Source organism: Trachurus japonicus, chromosome 3 (assembly GCF_045865225.1).
Source record: "Trachurus japonicus isolate A0001 chromosome 3, Traja_1.0".
NCBI classification, from domain to species: domain Eukaryota; kingdom Metazoa; phylum Chordata; class Actinopteri; order Carangiformes; family Carangidae; genus Trachurus; species Trachurus japonicus.
Window position 1 is genome coordinate 31,500,169 of NC_140909.1, and position 24,744 is coordinate 31,524,912.

The window sequence follows — 24,744 nt, forward strand, 5'->3', positions numbered from 1 at the left end:
GTGTCACTGTCAGTGACAAACCACTGGGAATTCATTCTGAAGCTCTGTGAAGCTTTTCAGCCTCTCTTGGCTCATTGTTTCTGTTCATGAAAACTTTCACTGTGTGGTTTTGGTTTTATCAGCAGGTGTACTGTCTCCACTGTTCACTTGCCCACCAGCCCAGCACCAAACCAAGGACAGACAAAAGAGTAGAAGAACCTGAGATGTTGGTGGAGACCAGCGACAGCGAAGATGATTCAATAGTTAGACAAATCACAAATCTGCAACTGCACAAAGCGTCATCTGTTTGCTGACCAACTGTTCATAACAACAAGGTAATCTTTGGGGGTGTGTGTGGAGCTCTTCTGTCTTCTAAAGGTTATCAGAATAAACACCGAAGAAACTAATGAAAACAATAGATAAAGAAAACTGTTACACAAACACACACACACATCTTGTTTCACTCACCAGGCAGCGTCCATTGACACAAATGGCTCCAGGCTCCTTGTCGCAGGCTGTTCCGTCCAGTACACGGCCAAAGTTGTAGTAGAAGTTGTGGCCCACGGCGAGGCAGCTCAGTTCACAGGGGTTAGAGCCTGGCGGGGAAGATGTTCAATCAGAGGCTCATTAGTTTAGAGAGGGGAACATAGGCAAAGGCAAAGGGGACAAGGAGGGAGGTGGCTGACCGACGGACGCAGGCAGGGGGTGAACAGTGGAGAAAGTGGAGAGGGAGAGGAGGCAGAGAGCTGGCAGGTGTCATGGGGAAAACTCATAACACAGGTGGGATTAAACACCCAGCAGGCCTCATAATAGACATGGGAGTCATGGCAGCATGGGAAATTTACCACATGACTGCCACCAACACAGTAACTGAGGGGCAGGCAGAGGAAAACACTTACTTTCTACCAGAGTGGCCATTTTAAGGTCGGAGGAAAGAAATAAGTTAAGCATTTGTTTGTTGTGATGAAACAATTTCATTTCAGTTTACATAGTGGTAATTACTTAAAGGTCTCATTGAGTGTAAAGGTAGATGTCCATGTTATAAAGCAGGTGTAGGTTTTATATTGATATTTTGAAAGTATCAAAATCTCAGTCCACGGAGGAATGCACACAGTCTGTATTCAGATATTCAGAAATTAACACCTAAGAACAGCTGTCAGGACTTCTGTGACTTTGTGATGTCACAACAAAGCAGTCACCAGGCACGGCCACTTGGACCCACCACACAACACTTACAGGATTTGATTTCTCTGAGTGTTTTACCTGAAATCTGCTCTGTTTTTGTTGAATCACACAGAAAACAGTGAACCAATCAGAAGAGAGGCTCAGAGCTTCCTCTCTTGTGATTGCCTGACACCGGCCTGTTGTAACTTAAGCTCCAGAGAGACAACTGAGAGAGGAGATGTAAAACTACACTGAGACTTGACTTGGGAGAAGAGGAAAAAATGGAGCTTTAATACAAATTTGAATCAGCTTCAGTATTTCAGGAACTGAGGGGATTGTAGAGATTTGCAAACTGGTATTGATCTTGTTATACTGTCTCTATGGAGGAATGTACAGTAATATAATATCTGGTTGTATTCAGTCAATTCTGAAAATTAGTGAGCAGGTCTGATTCATTAGAATTCATATTTAGTATTGATGTGATCAAATACATTGAGTTTTGTGTTAAAAACCTCTCCCATCTATGTGTGAAGACCTTGTATCAGCAGAATGGACTTTGTCTGACTGACCTCCGTGAAAGGTGGTCCACCTGAAGGAGTTTCCAGCCACTAACGGCCTGTCATTGAAGGCAGCACACTGCATCTCTCTGAAATCCTCAGCGCCGGGAGAACACTCCTGCACACACAAACACACACACAATCATCATCACTGGAGGTTACATCATTAAACAACATTTAACCACATAAACTTCATACTTAACCCCCTGTTTTCTTCCCACAGTTCTTAACTAAGTCTTAATGCTGGGTTTATCCCTGAAATCAAGTCTTTGTTGCCAGATGTGTCACAGCGTGAGGAGATTTTTGTGACACACAACCTCACGTTGGTATCATGAAGTGCTGCAGAGACGGATGTGTCGGCACTCTGCCGGTACAAACTGCCACATGCACACACATCCAAGCATGCTTCAACATGCTGCATCCCCTTCTGTGTGTTTTTCCTTTAATCAATATGGGCAACAGTGACTGGCTGTCCAAACACACCCACCCACACACACACACCACAGTGTGTCTGACACACAAGCGCTGACCTCACAGCAAGTCTCCAACACAATAGTCGCCTTGCTACCTGACTGCAGTGCCACTATGAAATAAATTGTCAGTAAAATTCCACATCACACCCTGGAAATCCTCGGTGCTGCACCTGAGCCGAACACACCCGGGTGACCAACTGCTGGAGCAAACATCAGCCATTGTTCTAAGATGTTTCTGCATTGAAAGTCAATTTCTCATACAGTGTGAAAAGCTTTGTGCTGAACTGACCTTGGTGTTGCAGATCTTGTATTGTCTGGGGTCTCCTGCACATGGTCCACCCACTGGGTTCCTGAGACACACAACAAAGACATTTATGGGACACACAGAAACAGTGTAGTGACTGTGCAGGCTGCCGTGAGGTCTAGTTTTTTTTTTTTTAAACATATCTTTATTGGTTTTTATATTTATACAACAACATAGAACACTTTAAACATATGGCAGTAATACAAATAATAATGAAAATTCTAATAGGAATACAGAAAAGGTAAATAAATAAAATGTCATAGTAAAATAAATAATTAAAAGGGGATACATTAAATAGACAAATTAGTCAGCAAAATTACTGAGCAATAAATAATAAATAAAAATATGTATAAATAAAAATAATCATATAAAATAATAATAATAATAAATGATTATTAATAATAATATTCTTAATATAGGTTACATCATACACTCCTATCAACACATTAAATATTTTTATTATCTCATTCTCCCATTGCCTCCTCCAAATCTCCACCTTTCAACAGTTCCAAAAATATCTTCCATAATCATAAAATTCAGAACCCCTCTTTCTAACAATATAGGTCAGCTTCTCAAGAGCCAAACTTGATGTTAAGTTATTCAACCATTGGGTGAGGTCTAGTTAATATAAGTTTATTTCACTGGCATGTACTGTAAACTGAGCTGTGTTGCACGTCTGGATGTGGCTTGTTTACCTGGTGATGCAGGTGCGCGTCCGCACTGAGGCTCCGCCCCCACAGCTGCGAGAGCAGACAGACCAGCCGCTCCATGTCCCCCACTCGTTCCTGAAGTGCAGCTGCCTTCGGGCCCGTGTCGGGCGGCCCAGAGAGGCCTCAGGGGAAGGACCCCATGCAGAAACCCAGGAGGTCTGAGGAGACCAGAGACAAGCAACATTACTTTAATGCCAACATGTCATCAACTACAAACACAACTACTTACAAAGTGAAAGAGGAAAACAGAAAAGTGAGGAACCAGTGTGTGTTGGAGGAGAACCAGGTATTTCTCAGTTTGAGGCTGAGGCACCATCAAGTAGACACTTCACTGACTGATACCCCAAACAAAGATTTTTTGTTTTGTTTTGTTATTAAACTTTTTATTTGAAGAAAAAACTGCTCATACATGTTGCTCTAAATTGTGCATACATATTATCAAGTCTTATCATCAAAGCAGATAAAGAAGAAAAATAGATTAAGAAGAAAAGAAAAGTAAAGAAAAAGAGAAAAAAAATCACATAATTACAAAAGCACCTGCACTCTCTACCACAGTACTCCTAGGGCACAAACTTGTACCTAAATGTGTTTGAGGCAACTGAGATTTCTCTGAAAAATGAGAAGTGATAATGATAATTAGAGAATAACAATAACAGCCATAATAATATCTGCCCCATATGCACCTTCCTTTATCCATGATTTCTCCTGTGAACAGTACCTTATCGTGGGGTGATAATAACAGCGATGACATGAGCAACACAAATAATAATAATAGTAAATTAAATAAAGATACTTTGCTGTATACGTGTAATTACTGAAACAGAAAACAGAACCAGATGAGTCAAAAACTAGGGGGGGTTTATCACTTTAACCAGCATCTTGCCCAGAAGTTGCTCAATAGTTTGTCCAGATTTTCCAGTAACTTTTAAACTTATCTTGTTCAAGCTTAAGACTGAATGTTAACCATTTCCTTATGATTGCTTTCTTACTCGCTAATGGTAAAATATTATATTTGTTTTCAGGTCCCTCACAGTGTCCAGTCTCAGCCCAGACATACTCAAACTTTCTTCCCAATATTTTGAAATGACCGGCCAGTCCCAAAACACATGAAAATGTGTTGCCTTGCTCTCGCCACAGGATCTCCAGCTTTGTGCTGAAAAAAATGTAGTATGTTTTTAGACCCAAATTTTCTCCAAGACAGAGAGGATGTACTTTTGCACTGTTGTAAAATTCTTTATTCCCCATGTTTCCATCTCCATCGTGATATTACTCTCCTTCTCCCATTTCTCCATGCAGTATCCTCCCCTACTAGCTCTTGCAACACCTTTTATATCTTTGATGTGTTTCCACGTCCAGGGTCTGACCTGTAGCGGAGTCAAACAAACATCTTTATAATGCATGCATCCTGAGACAGAGCACCTTATTGGTGAGTCAGGCCAGAGATGAAATGGAGCGAGACAATAAAAAACGTGAAAACATTTCTCAAGTGAGACCATTTATGTTTGAGCCTCGTGTAACCAAATTTAGCAGTTATGCTTGTGAGTAGGAGACGTAGGCTCATCCTCATGGATGGAGCTGATGCTTTTCCAAGCCAAAGACACAGCATCAGCCAAGACTCACAAACTAACTGGCAGGTTAAGCACAATGACTGGCAGGATTTATAGCTTGAGGGAGGGAACTGAACGTTTTTTATTGTCTCGCTCCAGTTTCATGTTGGCCTGCAAAAACAGTATTGCTCTCAGGATGCATGCATTATGAGGATGTTTGTTGGACACCTCACCATACAGGTCAGATCCTGATGTGGAAACACATCAAAGATATAAAAGGTGTTGAAGAGTTGAAAAATGTAGTTCGACAGCTGTGTTTGACAGTGAGATAAAGAGGTGAAAACATTCAAAATGAAACATTCAGTGCAAAAGTACATCCTCTCTGTCTTGGAGAAAATGTTGGTGGCTAAAACAAGTTTTGTTGTTGTTGTTGTTGTTATTTTTCAGTGACACTGTCCCCTGCAGCACATTGCTCAGCTTAATCTGCCTGTGTCTCTACATGTGATCTCAATCTACTGCAGGTTAAACACGGACAAGCAAGTCACACACAAAAAACAAAACAAAAATCTGTTTGTGTTATTTTGATTAACTGCCTCTGAAGTGTGGCCCTCGTCGGTTGAGAGAGAAAACAGCAACAACGCTGTCACTCTGCAGCATCACTCTTCAAAAGCTGTCAGGTGGCAACTGGCAACTGTCAGCAGCTTACAATCCCTGTGAGCGTGTGTGTGTGTGTGTGTTTCAGTAATTACAGAGAGTCAGTGTTGGCAGACATGTATACAGCAAAGTATCTTTATTTGAAGGGTTTACTTGGGAAGTTATTTGTGTTGCTCATGTCATCGCATTTTATTATAGCCACAAATCCCAGATAAATACTGTTAACAGGAGAAATCATGGATAAAGGAAGGTGCATATGGGGCAGATATTATTATGGCTGTTATTGTTATTTTCTAATTATCATTATCACTTCTCATTTTTCAGATACTCAGGTTGCCTATCAATTTAGGTACAAGTATACTTGTATAGGAGTACTGTGGTAGAGAGTGCAGGTGCTTTTGTAATTATGTGATTTTTTTTCTCTTTTTCTTTACTTTTCTTTTCTTCTTAATCTATTTTTCTTCTTTATCTGCTTTGATGATAAGAGCCGTCGTCCGGAGCGTCCACTGTGCAGGATGGGAACATGTATGAGCAGTTTTGCCCAAATAAAAAGTTTAATAACAAAACAAAACAAAAAATCTCCTCCTTTGGGGTATCAGTCAAGTGTCTACTTGATTTGCAGAATGAAGCAGAAGGATTACCTGGTTCTCCTCCAACACACACTGGTTCCTCACTTTTCTGTTTTCCTCTTTCACTTTGTAAGTAGTTGTGTTTGTAGTTGATGACATGTTGGCATTAACTGGTGAGGTTTTTCTTTAGCGTGCAAAACGACAACAATAAAGGTTTCTAATAATTTTCAAAAGCTCAAGCTGATGATGACAGAGATGATTTTAAAGCTGTTATGGCCGAGAAGAAGAGAAAATATTTTAATTTGAAAACACAGGGGTGAAACATTTTGTCTGAACACTGAATCAACCGTTGAAATAAATAGAGAGAGAGATGTAAAACAACACAGAGCTGGTTTTTATATCTTCTCACGGATCAACACTTCAAAATAAAACCCAGGAGAGCAGGACAATAAGGAGCTTTAATCAAGCATAACGACAACAACAACTATAGTATGGTGAACCATTTTCGTACCTTTAATTTTTAACCTGCTGATTCAATTCCAACTCCCCAAACTTGGAAACAAATAAACTTTCTTTTGTAGTTATTATTTTTAAAGCCACTCTGATGTTCACCTTGTATTTTCAGGTGGAAAGAAAAGAGAGACTGACAGAGGCTCTCACTTTGAGACTCGGAATAGAACTGGTCAGACATTTGCACGCACACGCACACGCTCAGCTGAGAGCAACCTGTGCTATGACTCTCCATCATTTTCCATGGCAGGGTCACCTGAGGTCGCCCTCATTAGTGTTACCGCCGGTCAAATTAGCGTTGATAACAGTTGGAGATGGGGTGGGCTGGCATTCTAAATTAATGAAAGTGACCTTTGACCTTTACAGTTCCCCCCACCCTGCCCACCCCACCCCTTACTCCCTACTTCGCATGAGCAAAGACAGAAAAAAAAGCAAAGTGCATATAGTGAGAGAGAGAGTCCCATGTGAAGGTAAGAAGTAGGACAGACTAGATGAACTATGGTTGAGTTTCCCATCATGCCTTGTGTCTGTCAGCGGACCAGCTCTCCCAGTCTGCACACACAGTCTGGAGCTGACAGACACGACTGGAGCCGCTCGACAGTGAAGACAGAGACCACGTTTACATGAACTGTCTCAATGACTCTCATTATCTCATCCAAAATGTTCTTTACATGATTTTTAATTTACTTATCTAAGTTTGTTGTGAGTCCTTTTTGATCATTTGCTGTTAGTTACCATGCTAACTCAGGTTATCAACCAAAGACAATATAATATACAAATATTATATTCAATTATATAATATAAATATAATAAAGTGTGGATTTCGCAAAAGTTATTATTTGAATCAGTAAATATTTAACCAAAGAATAAGTAAACAAGTTTATAATCATGAACAGTTTTGAATTATACGCTGATGATCTTACAAATCTTTTCTATTATTAAAGAAACAAGTTTATTCAGCTTTGATGGGATTGAGTTCAAGCAGTAATACTGTAGCACTAAGTACAGTACACATTAGTTAATGCTTAATATTTAAACCTTATTTAAACATACTTGAGTCAGTGAAGTGTAAGTAAACGATAATATATTTATTATTTAGTTGTACTTACTATTCAACTATTTACATAGTTTCTTAATCATTTACTGACACTTTATAAATGATCTTATGAACCTTCTCCTATATAAGTGGTTATTAATTCATAGATATGAAGTGTTACAAGTTAAGAATAAACACACAATTCGTTAACTAAAAGACTAAACTAAATAGACTCCAGCTCTTGGTCCAGTGTGTCTGTTGTTCGTCCTGTTCTTTCTGTGCAGTGACCACATGTTGTCAGCAGAGTTGTTGCCAGTGCAGCTGCGTTGATGACTGAATGCAGAAAATCTTTCAGCAATCTGCTTCAACTGAAGCAGCTTCAGACTGACATGATCTGATTTTACCCAGTCATTATATTCATTTGAATGACATTTCTGACTTATTGTTTTTGCTAACAACAGAGGAAAAAAAAGCAGATCTTGAGTGTGTTGACCTGCCACTACATTCCTGTGTCTGATGTGACGGAGCGAGCTGGGGGGGCTACAGCCTATCTCTGTCTATGTCTGGTTATTCCAGCCAGGCCTGGGGGGAGGTTTGTCTGCCTGACAACAGGACAAACAGTGATGAAAGATGGACGCTGCGGTCGGAGTCGAGAACGCAGCGTAGCAGCAATCAGAGCATGGAGAAGCCGAGAGGATGCCACCGCTTCCACGGCAAAGCGACAGCAAGACAAACACGCTGCCGCTGCAAAAACAATCCAATCAGCTCGCTCCCAGACCTCAGCAATCAGCAGAGCCTCTCACATCTGACGCCGGTCAAAGGGCTGTGATTGGTTTATTATCTAAATTAGCACTATTTTTCTCTGTGGGACCTGAGAGCTGTGTTTTCTTCACACAAATTATCCTAATCACAACATTTAACTCTGTCAAATATAAGAAGAAGAGGAAGAAGAGGAGGAGGAGGCAGGAAAAAGTGTGTGTGTGTGTGTGTGTGGGGGGGGGGATTGTGGGAAATGGCCCCGGGCCCCGGCAGGTTAGGGCCAGGCCTACAAGGCCCAGTGTGTAAATGTAGCATGGTGCCACTTGTTGAAACACTGTCATCCAGCCATTAGCTTTGTGTATTTGCACAACACAACACAAAGGCCTAAATCCTGGCTGCTGAACGACAGTGAGCTGCTGTGGACAGGTTAAAGAAAACATTGATATACGTTCACTCAAAGCTCTGTCAGGAGATAAGTAAGATATTTAGTGAGGATTATATTTTAATTAGATATTATCAAACTTCATATTAAAGCAGAAGTAAGCGATCCGGTGGTTTTGGCTAACTTCCTGTCAGCCGATGGAGTTAGCAGTCCCCGCCCTCCGCTTACTTCTGCTTTAACAATGAATTAAATGACAATGAGCAACATGACAGAGACTGTCCTCACTGTGATGTAAGGTGGCCGTGATAGCTCAATACAACAGCTTAGGTGTAATTCTAACTGCAAAAATCACTTAATAATAATAATAATAATAATAATAATAATAATAATAATAATAATACGGATTTTGATTGTTATCATTATCATAATAAATAATAATAATAATAATAGCCTAATAATAATCTATTACAGTCACAACAATAAACAAACTGTGCTGCTCTTAGATTTCTCTCTGTACTAAAGTTGAAGGTCTTGACCTCAGCTATAAAGGGCATTGACATAATGTGAACTGAATTGAATTGAACTGAATTGAGTTGAATTGAACTAATTTAAATATCATTTTGATTGATTTGGTGGGAGCTAGTGGTGATCGGCTAATTACAAGGTTCCCCCAGTATAAAAGAGCTGTGGTGGGGGGGCCGGGGGGCGGGTCAGTATAGCAGCAGAGGCGTTAGCGCTCTGACTCGTGTTGACGTGAGCTGGTTGGACTTACGCTCTGCGGGGAGGACAGGCCGACGGGAGCGAGCAGCAGCAGGACAAAGGTCAGGGCCTGGCACAGAGTCAGCTTCCTGGAGACATGGAGAGAAACAAACCGCCGTCAGTCACACGGTGACATCACCCTCCTGGTTTTACACATTATACAGTTCACACACACACACACACGTACAAACACAGAAAGGTGACGATGTGGAAGCTGCCGCAGCATTTTCAGAGGACAGGAGAGGAAACTGAAGGACAGGAGGCGACTGACACTTCAAACAGCCGAGGTCTTTAGGTCATTGATAATATCCACAAATAAGCTGCTGTGCTACTACGAACCCCTGTGGGCAGGAGCCAAGGTCAGGAATGCCCCCCCATCCAGCAAGTATCATTTATCCCACCCCCAGCCCCCCACCCCCACCCCAACAGTGTCTTATTAACTCCCACATACGTACATCCAATGTCCAACTGATGACCCCAGTTACATAAAATGACAAACACATACGACAATAAAATGATGTGATGGTGAACATGCAGTCGAAGCTCGCCCACAAATCCTGTTTTATCTGCATTTCCATTACTTTCAGTTGAGTTGAAAAGACTGTGGGTGTTTTTAAGACTCAGTTATTGTCTCAGTCAGCGCTGCGAAAAATCCCTGGTTTTACTTGGGAGGTTTTGGTTGTTTGTTTATTTGTTGCTTACATGATTTATGTGTGCACATGTGGAGCGACTCCTCACCCCCAGACTCTACCGTCTCCTATTCACTTCAGTCTTTCTCTGGAGCTTTCAGCTACATCACAAAGTCTTCATCTGCAGGCTGACTTTGTTGCCTCCTTGTACGTGAAACATCAAGCAAGTTCAAGGCTGCATACTTTTTTTTTTTTTTTACAACAGTCACACTACAAGCCTATTTCTAAGGTGAAAAGTCAGTGACTGAAACTTATATTGAGATTGTTGAATATAAGAAAAGCAGAAACATTTATGCTGAACTGTGAAAGTTTGAAGCTCTACAACTATTTTATAGTTGCATGATCGTACATGAAATAGAAACTTCAGCCTGATCCTGGGAAACTTAGTGATCTCCATTCACTTTGATGCTGTCAAGAGTATGTCCCATCACAGTTGTTGGCGGTTTTCAGCAATGACTGACATGAATTCAATCACTTTGGATAATACATATCACAGGAAAAGTGTAGGATACAGGAAACATTTGAAATATTTGAACCATTTCATATGAATCAGGGTAATGATAATGAGCCTCCTGGAGTGGATTCTGGCTCCGATGGCTGAATAAACCTCGAGTGTGATCCACCATCTCACTTGACAACACTGGCTTTATTTAGAGACCAAACAGCAGCATGTTTTTGCACATCGACACTGTGTCAGAAACAGGTCTGAGCTCTAGTATCAACACAGTGAGCCACTTGTGAGCTGCTACCAGATAAGACCTCTACTGAGCCCGGTGTTGAGTGCCTGTTGTGTTTGTTTTACTAGCTGCCTCATCTCCGTCTTTACCCCCGGGGCGAACGCGACCAGGCAACTGTGAGCCGCAGCTTCACCGTCTGTCTCTGCATCTGACTCATCAAAGGACAAGTGCTTTTCCTGAGAAGAGCCGGTGGTTCTTGGAAAAGCCCCTTCATGTTACTGTTTCCTGGCAGGGCAGTGTTTCGCTGACAGTCACAGTGTGTCAGACGTTTAAGGCTCGGCTCTGTGATGTGGACGTGTAAATTTCATTATCACACTGAGGAAAAGATATTTGGGGAAGTACTTAATCATCTCTGTTTCCTCCGCCCTGCCCTCTTCTCTCATGTCTCACTTTGTCCCACCATCAGACATCTCTCTCTCTCTCTCTGAGTATGTTGGCCTTCTCTTATCGCTCCCTGAGCCATAAACTCGGAGCCGGTCCAGAGCTTTTGGGACTGACTTTTGGCTCGGTCCCAGGTCAGTAGCTGCCCCATCCAATTAAACGATACACATCTCCCTCACACTCGGTTGAGCAGCCCTTCCCTTCAGAGAGCCTGGCTCCCGTCCTGGCCTTACATGGGGAAAGTCAGATCAGAGGAACCAGGAAGGTCGCACTGACCTACAGATGGAACAACAACTTTCCTCCTTATTCTGACTGAAGGACCATTGTGTGTTTGCTCTAACATTTCACAACTGGGATTAGGCCTGGGACGATAATCAATAAATCAATTAATCGCACGATAAATGAAAATGTATTCGATAGTTTTTCCGGCCTCGATAAATCGCCATGTACATGCGCACGCGCACATTTGTTTTCCTCCAACCAGGCTGGATGACAAGAGGCTTCACTCTGTGCATCGGTCTCAGCACCTGGGCCGTTTGTTTTGCAGAATGAAAGGAGTGAACCCTCCTTTCAGTCATACAGGATCTTTGTTTCCCAGAATGCATGTGTGGCAACAGGCAGCGCTAGCTGTAAAGCTAAAGCTACGCAGCTAACAGCTGTTCTCGCTGCAGCGCTGTTAACACGTCACTTTTTAAAGTTTTAATATTTTTTCATGCCAGAAAGTCAAGAAAACGATCCAAGTAAACTTATCAGCAGGTTTTTAGAGGTTTACCGCCGGCTGGTTTAATACTTTATAGGAGATAAATGCTGGTCTCATTGATGAAATCTTACATCTGTGGAAGTCACATTAGTTTGTTTGAATGAAAAGTGAAGCTTCAGGTATAATGTTATTGGACAGAAGAGCTGCACTGCACTGTTTATTTTATTTATTTAGGATAGTAGCTATATGTTCTTGTCATTCCAATTACAATGGTTAAAAAAAAAATACTAATGAGAAATAAAAGTTTATCGCATTTAAAAGGGTCTACTTGCATTATTATGAAATATTATTATTATATTAGTGGTTAATTTGTTCTCAAAAAAATGTGTCAATAATATCGTTTATCGTCAATAATTTGTGGGACAATATATCGTCCAGCAAAATTTATTATCGTCCCAGGCCTAACTGGGATACTTTTTGTTGGTCATTCTTAAACTGAGACTATTTTCCCCTACAGTGAAAATCAACTACTGACTTTTGTGGATATCTTAAACTTGGAGATTTCAGTTGCAAGAATACATGGTGCCAAACAGATGTGGCGGTACTGGAAAAGGGAAGAGAAATGATCAAAACACTTTTGGCTCCACAGTCAAGATCATGGAGAATTGAGGATATGTAGCCTACATGTACATGATTACCCTTACCTCTACCCTCAAAGTTTTTCCCTTCCCTGCTTTGTTTGTTTGTTTTTGTTTTGTTTATTCGTTTGTTGGTTTTTATCTTTATTTTGTGTCCCTGTCGTGCTTTGTATGATTGGTTGTTGGTTGTTGTTTTGCTGTGTGTATGTTTAATAATGATTTGTATGCACTGTTTGGTGGCTTTTGCACCAAAGCAAATGAAGTAACAAATAAATAAATAAAAAGTTGATCACAAAAAAAAACAAAAAACTACTGACTTTTGGTAGAAAACACAACAGTCAGGGTTTTAACCAAAACCGGGATGAGCGATCACATTGCTTCAGTTTTAGCCTCTCGTAGCATTTAGGATTGATTTTAAATGTCTTTCGCTTCTCTTAGCTATCTGACCTTTTATCTCTTTGTGTTCCAGCTCGCTCTCTCAGGTCCTCTGGTGCTGTCCTGCTTAGTGTACCAAGAATGAACAGAAGGGTTAAGGGTTAAGAGTTAGGTGAAGCAGCATCCTGTTCTCATGCACCAGTGGCTTGGAACAGATCTACAACTAAGAGAAGTTTCCTCTTTAGATAGTTTTACAAAGCAGCTCAAGACCTACTTTTATGCTCTGGTTTTTATTTATTTATTCTTCCTTCTATTTATTTTCTCATTTGGTCTTATCATTATCTTACTATAACTCATTAATCCTGCTGTATTTATTAACTTCCCTTTTATGGAAAGCACTTTGAGTTGCATTTCATGTATCAAAGGCACTTGAAGTTTAGCAGAATCTTAAAAATGTGTCCTGGTCAGAGAGCATCAATAATCTTAACAATACGTTTAATTTCGTAAGAGTGTGCACTCAGTGACCTCATCATGTTGGTGTAACTTTAACAGAACTACATCCAGACTCGATGTTGAGTGTGACGGACCAACCTGCTCCTATAAATGATGTTTATATGTCACTAAATTATGGAGTTATTTGGTTCAGGCCGGTTAAATGATAATAAACACATGTCTGGAGTGGCTGTGAACTCTTCCTGTATTAAACCAGACCAGGACCAGGATGTTTCTCTGACCTTCACCACTGAGCTGTGAGAGTCTGAACACAATCATAACACATGGCAAGTGTGTGCTCTAGCCTACTGCATGACAACGTATTTAAATTTTTATAGGCTATTGAAATATGTTTTGACTTGCTGAATTAATTACTTAACATGTTAAAAGAAAAGTTCCAATGACATTTCCTTCTAAATGCATTTTCTCTTTTATACATTTCTATAATAGTGCTTTTCAAAGTGTCCCCCCAGGGAAGTTTCAGGTGGTTCCTGTGGACCTGCCATAAAAAGGGTAAATGTATTTTCATCACTTTTTGTAAAATCTCATCTGATGTGGGTCTTTTGACAGAGCTGGCTGGTTTATACAACATTAATAAGTTTCAGGAGTGTTTCATTTTGTCATTACTGTAATGAACAGAAACCAGCAGTCGTCTGGAGTCGCAGACAAAGTGCAATAAATAGTGATTTGTGATGTATAATCTGTAAAAACCTATTTTGGGGAGAACATAAAATTTGACATTTTTACTTACAGACTATGTTTTGTATTACAAATTTCGGGAAAAGTAAGGTTTTTTTTATACGCACATCACGCTGTCTTGAGGTGCAGGGCAATAAAAAATGTCATGGAAAAAGAGAGGGTATGCCCGCACACTCAGGTACTGTAGTATCACAGTGGCTTTTACAGTATTGCACACAAATGTTTTTGACCAAATGGCCTTCTTTAGGTGCTATCGGTAGCATGCAAAACCGCTGATGCCTTTTCCTGTCGAGGGCAGTTTTTTGGCAAGCAGTCTGCGTTTGCCTCTAAAACAACTCCGCCTCGTAACGTTCTGTTATTATCTCATAGTGTGGTGAATGTGCAGGTCACAACTTGTCCACCAGAGCGTTTTGGAGTTGTTGGATTGTGTATTTGATGAGTCTGATGAGGAAAAATAGTGAAAATATACGCACATCCCTTGCTTGGGGTGCTGGGCCAAATGGACAGTAGAAAATAGAAAAAATAGCCCGCACAACCTCGTTTTTGCTCCAGAATATTTTACTGACACAACGTTTCGGGCTCTCAGCCCTTCATCAGGTCATCATCATAATCGTAATCATAATCCCTCATCATGAGTCTGATGAGGGAAACCAAGAAATCCCATGAGCCTTCGTAGTGTAGCTCTGAGCAGCTTACGGCTCTGCTTCGCCGCTCTAAAAATAGCTTGCACCGACAAATAAATGTAACGAATAAATGTAACGAACTAGTATAGTAGGGCTGTTCGATTAATCGACTTAAAATCGTAATCGCGATTATTTGGAATCGTAAAAATCATTTTTTTTACTCTAACTAGGGTAATTATGGTAAGCCCCCGTTCATGAATCTTGGCTGTGCTGAATTATTGTAATGACGCTCTCCCACTGCTCTCCCCACACACTGTAAACAAGCATGTCGGCATTTTGCTACGTAAGACCAGTGAGGATTTTGTTGCCAAAAAGACCAACGGCCCTTTTCCACTACAGTTACAGCTCTCACGTTTTTAGATAGATAGATAGATAGATAGATAGATAGATAGATAGATAGATAGATAGATAGATAGATAGATAGATAGATAGATAGATAGATAGATAGATAGATAGTTATTTTTTAAATTACATTTTTTAAATTAGACTCTAGGTCCATTTAAAAAGACACAAACAGCACACAAAATAGTTTGTCATTTAACAAAAAAATCGTAATCGGAAATCGATTTTTCAGAGAAGACAATCGAGATTTTATTTTTGGGCAAAATCGAACAGCCCTAGACCGATTATGGCAATGGGCTAATTTGCCAAAATGTTGAACTATCCCTTTAAGATAAATGGTACATGTAAAACAGTCCAGGCAGATGAAGTCATTTCTCTCAGTTTCACTTGATGTCTGGCTTCAGATTTTGAACATGAAAAGACAGCAGCTCCGGTCACTGACTGCTCGGCCCCCCCACCACAGGGGCCCTCCCAGAGGTGAGCAGGGGTCAGGCCGCCTCCTCCTGCACTCATTAAGACTATAGCAGCACATTAGTGAATAGCTGCAGGGCAGGGAGAGGGAAATGCTTTTAATCAATAAGAGACTAGTTGTTTATTTTGACTGACATTAGTCGCTCTCAGCCACACCCAACACAAACAACACTGAACCGCTCTAATTATTAAACAAACACCGCTCATCAGACTAGAACCATCTCCTCAGTGAGTCTGTAGGGGAATGTGTGTGTCAAAATTACATCGTTTTAGTGCTAATGAACCATTGAATTAAACTCTGCTACAGAGAAACACCAATCATTTTATTGATGCAGGTTCGTAAATAAATTATGTGATGAAAAGTTACATTGAAACAGAACAGTTAGAACTGAACAAGGTTAATGGCAACAGTTATTGAGATATCACTAAAATCCCCATGTACAAATCTCAGGGGCTGCATAGTTGTTTAGATAAAGATCAACATTTTGACATTAAGTTGAAATGTAAAAAACAAAACAAAAAAATATTCTCACTAATATGAGAGTAATTGCTTTATCTGTCAAAACTCAGGCTCAATATATATATATTTTATACATCATTCAGCCCTAAATCCAAACTGACACTAACACTGACTGTTCAGACTCATTCTGAATTCTTCTCTGATTCCAGATTCCCTGATTGATTCCTGAGATTTCTTGTTCAAATCAATCATCAGCCTCGATAATGAGAATAATCATTAGTTTCCTGGATGTCATATTTGCCCATCAACCTGTTTGTCCGACTGTCGGCTCCATGATGTTGTTTGTTCGGGGATTGTCAACAGTAGTTAAAAACTTGAACCTTGACCTCAAACCTCTTTGGTTTTTGATTCATCAATTGATGGATCAGTTGATGATCAGAATATTAACTGGCAAAAAGTTTTACATTTGTGGGGTATGCAGGATGTCAAGATGTCACTTGTGATGAACATTTTTCTTTATTGCTTTACTTTAGCCTACTTATTTTATCAATCAATTGATTTATGGAATTTTTTTTAACAGTGCAGCTGTTCTATCAATCCTATCATTACAATTTTGTAATGTAACAGTATAATGTGATTTGACGATGATCCTGAAGAATTTTCTTTTATTATAATAAGAAATATAAATTTTGTGTAATAATTCTATTTAGCAGCTGTGTCAGTAACACACCCTGATACCTGGGTCAGTCAGACAGGTGACATACCTTTAAACTGAGCCGACGAGCGTGAGGTGAAACACGCTGCACTCTCCCCACCCTCATTTATAATTGCTGTGTGACGTGACTGAACTCACACACCTTTCCTTTAAACACACCCTGACAGGTAGCGCTCACGTTCCCACCCTGCACAAATAAACATCAGCCCCACGCTGTTATCACGCAGCCACGCTGAAGCCGTCGCCGGCGAGGCCACTCAGAGTGCGCGGCAGGTGAGAATGTGTCCTCTGACCCGCGGGACGGCACCGGTGGAGACACTGATGACGCTCTCAGCTCCGCCAGTCCTTCGTGTGGGATCCTGGTCTAAGTGTTTCTGTATGGTGACCTGCAGGCCGTCTTTTTTTTTTTTTTCTTTTACAATGGTCTGCACACCCACAGAGTTTGGAAAAGCAATACGTCTTCCAACCGGGGGCCAGTCTTGACCTTTGACCCGCCGAGAGATTTAGCGGTGACCCACCCAGAATTTGGGAGAAGCTGGTGAAGGGTGTGATGGTTATATGGAGCGCACTGCTGAATGAATTGACACAACCCTCAACAGATGTTCAGTCTGGGGGTGTGAGGTCAGCTCTGACCCCTGGATCTGTGTTGACTATGAATGAGGCTGCAACAATCGGGCGCTCAGTGGCCTCGGCTTTAACAAAACCAGCCTCTCCGAGCACAAGTGGAAGGTCTTTGTGTGTCAGCAGCTGCCTCACTCGAAGATGTCGTAAAAAAAAAATGTAGAGAAAAGAAATTAAATACAATTGTAAGTATGGACAAAAAAAACAGAGAGGCTTGAGGTGAATCACTTTCACTACATGAAAGACAAATGTCAGTATCATGTTGTTGGTTTTTGCTGTTGCCATAAAGTCTAGACTCAGCCTCAGGTCCCTTCCTTTCCCCTCGCTTCGCTTCACTTCACTTGCTCCTTCCACGACAGGGAGAACAAACTCGGTACACCGTCATACCTCAGGGATTATGAGATTATCTTTTCACAGCCACTCTGACTGAAGCAGAGCCTCTCGGGTCATCTACAGTCATGGTCTCACAACATGAGAAACATGAAGACATGCATGCAAGTGACAAAAGATAACAAACACCATCTGTGAGTAAAACGTCTTTAAACATTAAAAAGCAGAGACAAGTGCAGGTGATTGCCTCTTCGCCCAGACACGTGGCTTCAACTACTGCCACCCATACACAGTAAAAACTAAATAAAAACTGTTTTGTTGTGCCTGCAGGAGTGGGAGTCAAGCTTCTGTCTCCATCAGGTTCATAATAACAGGTAAAAACACTAATGGCCCAATGGCAGAAATCCCAGATCTGGATCACTACTAAAAACCAAATCAATCCTTCTTTGGCACAGAGCCGATGCGTCCATCAAATTTCATGGAAATTCTTTCAGAGGGTTTTAAAATATCACGATGACAGACAGCGGAAGACACGAATGGATAAAAACACAACAGTAATCCTCCATGGAAATAAAGATCTTAAAGAGACACGCAAACACAGAGCTGTAAAGTCTTATCTGAGTGGACCTTGAAACTAGAACCGTGTCCATCATCGAGATCGGCGTCTCGCTCCACTGTTCTCTTTCAGAGGGAGGACGGGGGTCAGCGTGTACGAGCGAATCCACACCCAGTTCACACTGACCTGAAAACAGTGTGAGGGTGACTGAGAGGGAGGTTGCAGCCGGATCCAAACCTTCACAACATTAAAAGGCCTCCAAACAACTGAGAGACGAGTGTGTTTTCTCCATGTCTGACCTCCTGTTTTGTGTTGTCTATTGTTGGAGATTATGTGGTTTTGTTAATTGATAAATCTAATTATTAAATTGAACTGATGACTGACTGAGTGGAATCTTTAGGGGGCTCAGATAGTCGGGACCCCTCTGAGTACAATTCAGCGTCATAGTCTGGTTCTTTTGAACTGGACCATGACAACAATCACATCATGATACAAGAACAGTGATGAGATTTACTATATAGTAAGCTGCAGAGGCTTTTGCCGTAGCTGCCCTTGGAACAGTTCAGCCCTTTCAGTAAAGTGTGTGGACCGTCTGTGGCCAATTTTACAACTAACCTTAAACTCACATGTTTTCATTGGATTTGACACGTCCTTGAGTCTTTTATGTTTCACTTTTATACCTTGTTTTATTTTATAAACTGTTCAATGTCTGTCTCTGACCAAAGAGCCGTTACAGCATCACATGTTTTATTAACTTGATTTGATTTATGAACAGTGAAGGATTGAGAAACAACTTTTGGCATTGTACATTCAACCAGTCAAGGCTAGTCAATGGAGACAGTGATGTTGTTAGGAAACCTGTGATCAAATTACTGACTGTGGGTAGATTTTACTGCGCAAAATACAGCACAGTCCAGAGACACAGTGGCTCCGATATTTTAATAATATAATAATAATAATATGATGCCAAAATCTGCACTGGACTTTGACATAAAAGAAACCTAAAAGGGATATCTCCAAATTCTTGGTATGCAGTGTTTGAATATAAATGTTTGTTGCTGGTGCAGGAAGTTACCAGCCAAGAGAGCTGAAATTATGTTGATAAATTAAATTTGTTATTATAAGTTTGGGATTATAAATTGTGTTTTTTTTTTTTTTGGACTCGCAATTTGGTCACTTTGATGTTTGGTTGAACACAAAAGATTAACAGCTGTGTTAGAAAATATGAAAAGACTCAGGGGAGGGGACATGAAAAGAAGTCACTGCGACTGATCTCTGGCCTCCCTGATCATTATCAGCACAACCCTTGTTAAACACCGTTTTCTCAGGAATGTCATCATAAAATCCATTCTTTAGAATATGAGTTGCATTCATTCATCCATGGTCATCTGCCTCACATGGATTTGAGGTTTGGGAGTAATGGAGAACGGGCAGTATCAGCACAAATCAGGAGGAGAAAAAGGTTTGATTGGCCCTTGATTACAAATCCTTCATCCTTCATTTTCATGTTAAACATCCCAGACTCAGCAACTTAAACCAGATCTCCTACAGACTCTGGGTAAGTTGTTGGTGAATATACCAGCCTATGTTGCAGCATTTTATCATATCGCTTCCTCTAGGCAGTGTCTCACGCTTCAGGGCATCACAGTGTTCAGAACGGCATCACCAAACGGACAGAAAGTTTCTGTCCTGGTGGATGAATAATTTCCCCACCACTACAGATCTAAATCCTAACCCTCGCTGTGGATCAGAGACTGTGTTTGTTTCCATCTGGGGACAGTTATAGTTTGTGCCTGTGATGGTACATCTGTAAAAACTGAACCTTTCACTACTAATATGTACCTCAGCGCCGAATGACTGTGTGAAATAAAGGCAATTTTCAAATTAAGAAACAGCGCAAGTTCTTGGCTCTTTTGGGGTTTAGCCAGTGCTGGAGGAAACAAACACTTCACAAAGACTCATTTAAAATACCGATGTCATGGCTTCTCTAGTGTTAAAAGTCCACATCCACAGGGAAGAGGAGGATTGAAATTCCTCCCCGCTGGAGAAAGTGACATCACTGCGTGCAACACCAAATTAGAGTCCTCGTTTTGAAGCTATATGCTCAGTGTTCCATGGTAAGTAGATTAAAGCGTTCAAGGGGCCGGCGGCTCCTTCCCAAACAAATATTGCTCCAAAGAGATATCAGAGGGACGGCAAAGGTGCCCCAAGCCAAATCCTGATCCTTCTGCAGACCAGGTTTTGACAACTTCAAATGCAGCCCATGAAACTAATGATCACACTCGAACATCTTGAATGCAGAAAGTGGAAATGTCCCCAAATGGGAATGAGAGTCAGAAGAGGTTAGTTTGATTTTATGATATTAATAAACAGCTTTAAGAAAATTGCATGCAGAGTTGCAGAGATTGAGTCACTCTGCAGCCTCCTGTGTTTGTGCTCTGTGTTTTGCAGGGGTGGGATTAGATAAAATATGAGCAGGGTATTTATAGCCAGTTTGACATTTAAGAGATAAAGGTGGTGTAGAAGGATGGGTGGAATGCAGGAGCCAGTGGTTGCAGTATGGCAGATATGGCAGGAGGATTACCTCACCCCACTGGCAGGAAGTGTCCTGCCACAGAGTGGATATGACTCCTGCCCCCAGAGAAAACGCACACGCTCCACAGGCGGCTGAGGGATTAACTGAGCTGCTTCAAATCAAGTTTCACTGATGGAAAAGTCAAATCAGAGCTCCGACACCGGGCTCACTGCAAACCTGCACCCACAGCACCGAGGTTCAAGTGTGTGTGTGTGTGTGTGTGTGTGTGGAGCCACAACATGAAGCAACTTTTCCCTCCAGTGATGAAACAGAGCCACAGAACAAACAGAAAAACTCAACTGTCCCTGGAATTTATCACCTCCCTTCCTTCACTGTACAGCACAGGACATTTCCAGGCTTTGCAGCTCCATGCAAGCACAACATAACTGAAGGTAAATATTTAAAGGCAGCACATATTTCTGCAGCTCAATCAGAGAACAAACAGCCCCGACTCAGAGAAAAACACAAAACCTTCAACCTGTCTCTGGAATTTATCACCTCCCATCAAGGCTGGGGGCAATCAGCCTGAGGCACCACCACCACAGACACACACTCAGACACACACACAGAGGAGCAGCTTTACCTGGTCAGTAGCGAGGACATGGTCGAGCCTTGTGGATTGGCTTCAGGTTGTGTTACATTCGCGGTCAGGTGCAGATTTGTTCCCGGATCACGGCGTGAAGCGTCGCGGCTCAGCTGCACAGTGCGTCCCCGCTGCAGACTGCTCCAACACACGGACCCCAGACCCCACACCTTCCATGTCCAGCTCTCTCTCTCTTCTCTTCTCTTCTCTTCTCTTCTCTTCTCCTTCTGCGTCCTCTTCTTCTTTTCTTATTATAAAAACTCTGCAAAGAAACTTCCTCTCTTCTTTCTCCTTTAAAGTTCTCAGTGGCAGGATTTCTCCATCCGATCAGCTGTGTTAGTTCCCTGAACGCACCACTTAACAGTTGTCCCTGTGGTGGACACGCAAAAAAAAAAGAAAAAAGACGCGTCTTCTGCTGCGCGTTCAGGTGCAAAAACAACAAGTGAGGAAAAAGTCAGCACGAGCCTCTTTCTCTCTCTGTGTGTGTGACTGTGCCTCACGTGCCACTTCTCCCCACATGGACACACAGTGTAGGTAAACCGTGTGTGTGAGGTGAGAGGGTGTGTGTGTCTCCTGTCGCCTCCGGGGCAGGTGAGTTTCACGTCTGCTCAGTCCCGCGCGCTCCTGGTACCTGAGACCTCCTCCTCTTGCTCCTCTCACCTTCCTCTTCCTCTCAGTCCCAACGCACGCGAGGGTCGATCGGGGTCCAGCGGCAGAGGAGCCCTGTCCGGTACTTTAGACGCACAGTCAGTCACGGCGCTGCGCTGCACCGTCCTCGGCTGCTGTGAGCGCGCTGCGGTGCGGTGCCGTCGGTGTGTCTGCAGCTCTCTCTCTCTCTCTCTCTCTCTCTCTCTCTCTCTCTCTCTCTCTCTCTCTCTCCACCTGAGCGCTACATTCCTGCGGTGAACACGCCTCTCTCCTCCAATCACAGCCCGCCAGAGATAACACAACTTTTCCTTCACAAATCATAAAGGTTAAAGAGACTGAGCTTCACCTGCAGTGTTTTACTGTAACACCAGTGGAACAGTTCATTGTGGATTCAGACTTCCAACAGGAGCAGGTTCAGTGTATAGACAGGCTGCTGTGGAGTCAGTGAGCCAAGCAACGCTGGAGAGGAAGAGAAAATTAACATCACTCAAGATTAAAAATTTTAACTATCAATCATTCAAGTATCATTCATTCATTCATTGAGTTAACCAATGTGCCTGCCCATGTAGAAATGTAATACTGTATGTGTGTCCCTGCATCAAAAGTGATGTAGCCTTACTGTCACATTATACAAAGCATCTGAATATATTTTCATTAAAAGTGTTGCAACTATATGTGTTCATTCTATATATAATTAAACTTATTAAACAGAATATATATATATATGAAATTATATTTGCTTAGCCTATATATGTTTTTTTCATTAATGTTAAACATTTTGAGAATGTGATCTCAGACTTTTGAACCCACTGTTCATATCCACATATACTGACAGGCTTGGGATGGATATATGGTATATGAAATGTGTCTGTCGCATTGGCATACAAACAAAAACATACACAGATACTGTATTTATGAGTATGAAATCCTTCTAATTTTTTAAAGGGTCAATATACAATTTTTACACATTATTTTATTTTAAATGCACATAAATGTTATATGGTATATAGAAATGCAATATGTCCATGTATGTCCATATATTAGATTAGCATGTGGGAGAACAGATACGAAGATATAAGAATTGGACATTAGAAATATGTCATGTCATAATAAGGATAAAAATGATGAAATAAATAATCATACAGACAGACAATTATTATTACCGTATTATTATTATTATCTTTTTTGTTTTTGCATCCATCACATTATTTGTTGTAGTATGTAATCGTTATTAGGGGATTAGTTATTTTTTCCTCAAGCTCCAAGAAGTTTATGAACTCTTTCCTTCATGAACCTTTGCTTCCATCCATCAGTATAGAGTTTAAACTTATTTAATGTTGATATTTTGATGCAATCCACTTCCCAGTATTATCACTCTGATATTCAATGCATCATTCCTGGATGTACGAGCTGCTGCTGGTTCACAGCTTCAGTGAAAACACAAGTGCATAGCAGCTTGAAAATAAAACATGATCCTCCACATCTCCATTTTTCCCTCAGTCCCCCCCTCCCTCATCCCTGTTTGACTCACCCTCTCTTCCCATCAGCCTCTCCTCACCTTCCTCGTGCTCTGCTTCAGGGAGATAAACCTCATCTTCATCTACATGTCAAGACACCTTCCTGTGATCATCACTTCATACCAGCCAATCCTCCTCCACAGGGACGTGTAAAACGTGTAACTCTATCCCTCGGGCATTTCCTTTGTCTCTCACTGAACTTTCAGTGATAAGTGCCACATCCCTATTTAGCAGGTTTTGTTTTACAGTGGGAGCCACTTTGTGATGTATGAGGCAGTAACACGCAGCTCCTCTCCAGTTTCCTCCAGAGCAGAGTACAAATGAGATGACTTAGTAATGCAGCAGCCACCCTGACCTCTGTGTGAACCCAGACCACCGTCTCCCCCCTCACGTCTGTCACAGCCCCTTAAAGCTCAGCCAAGGCCGAGACTATTCATCTGAGCCGTGCTTACGCTTGAGCACGCGACCTTCAGCTATCATGAGGAGCCGTGCAGACATAACAGAGGAAACACGACGGAGCTGCAGGGATGTTAAAGGCGTCTCAGCCGTCTCAGGGTCACAGCTATCAGCCTTCACTGCTACTTGTGGTTGTGTGGGGTCATGTAACCGGTGTAAATATTATCCTGAATCAGACCGCTTAACAGTACACAGGATGTGATGCTGCGGCCATTACAGATGCCAAAGGAGTGATTTACAAACCAACAAATGTTGACAACTTGAGCCTGCAGCAGCTGCCCTCAGTATTACACAGCCAGTGTGTGGGATGTTGCTGTCTACACAACACTTTCTTCCTCAACAACACAATTTAATTACTGTGCAATATCCATTCTACCCGATGCAATATTATATTTATATTTCATTTACAAATACTTTTGATATTCAAGTTTCATTCTTACTTAATATAAGTTATATCCTAGTTTTTCCTTCAACCTCTGTGCTTGAGTTGTTGTTTCACCATGTTTTCCCTTATCTTACCTTATTATTTCAGGTCTAGAATATTCTTCCAGAGCAGACATTGTTTCTAAGAGAGAAGACTGTTGGGTGTAGTGATATGAAATGATATGTGGGATGAGAGCCTGGGTTATATCTATATATCTATACTATGTACTGTACTATAAATATACATCAT

General features: G+C 41.4%; 1 protein-coding gene across 2 annotated transcripts in view; it reads right to left on the reverse strand.

Moving 5' to 3' along the window:
• Positions 1–22,288, reverse strand: part of adamtsl5 (ADAMTS like 5) — a 36,183-nt gene extending 13,895 nt beyond the window's left edge. The window contains exons 1-6 of one of the 2 annotated variants that reach the window (XM_085770112.1): positions 21,451–22,097; positions 9,417–9,492; positions 3,173–3,345; positions 2,463–2,523; positions 1,713–1,818; positions 448–575 (exon numbers count right to left, since the gene is read on the reverse strand). In XM_085770112.1, the coding sequence (XP_085626238.1) occupies positions 448–575; positions 1,713–1,818; positions 2,463–2,523; positions 3,173–3,345; positions 9,417–9,492; positions 21,451–21,470 (564 nt within the window). In that variant the 5' untranslated portion in view covers positions 21,471–22,097. Of the gene's footprint in view, positions 1–447; positions 576–1,712; positions 1,819–2,462; positions 2,524–3,172; positions 3,346–9,416; positions 9,493–21,450 lie in introns of both variants that reach the window. The other variant, XM_085770103.1, reaches the window with a different exon arrangement.
• Positions 22,289–24,744: the final 2,456 nt, after the last annotated feature.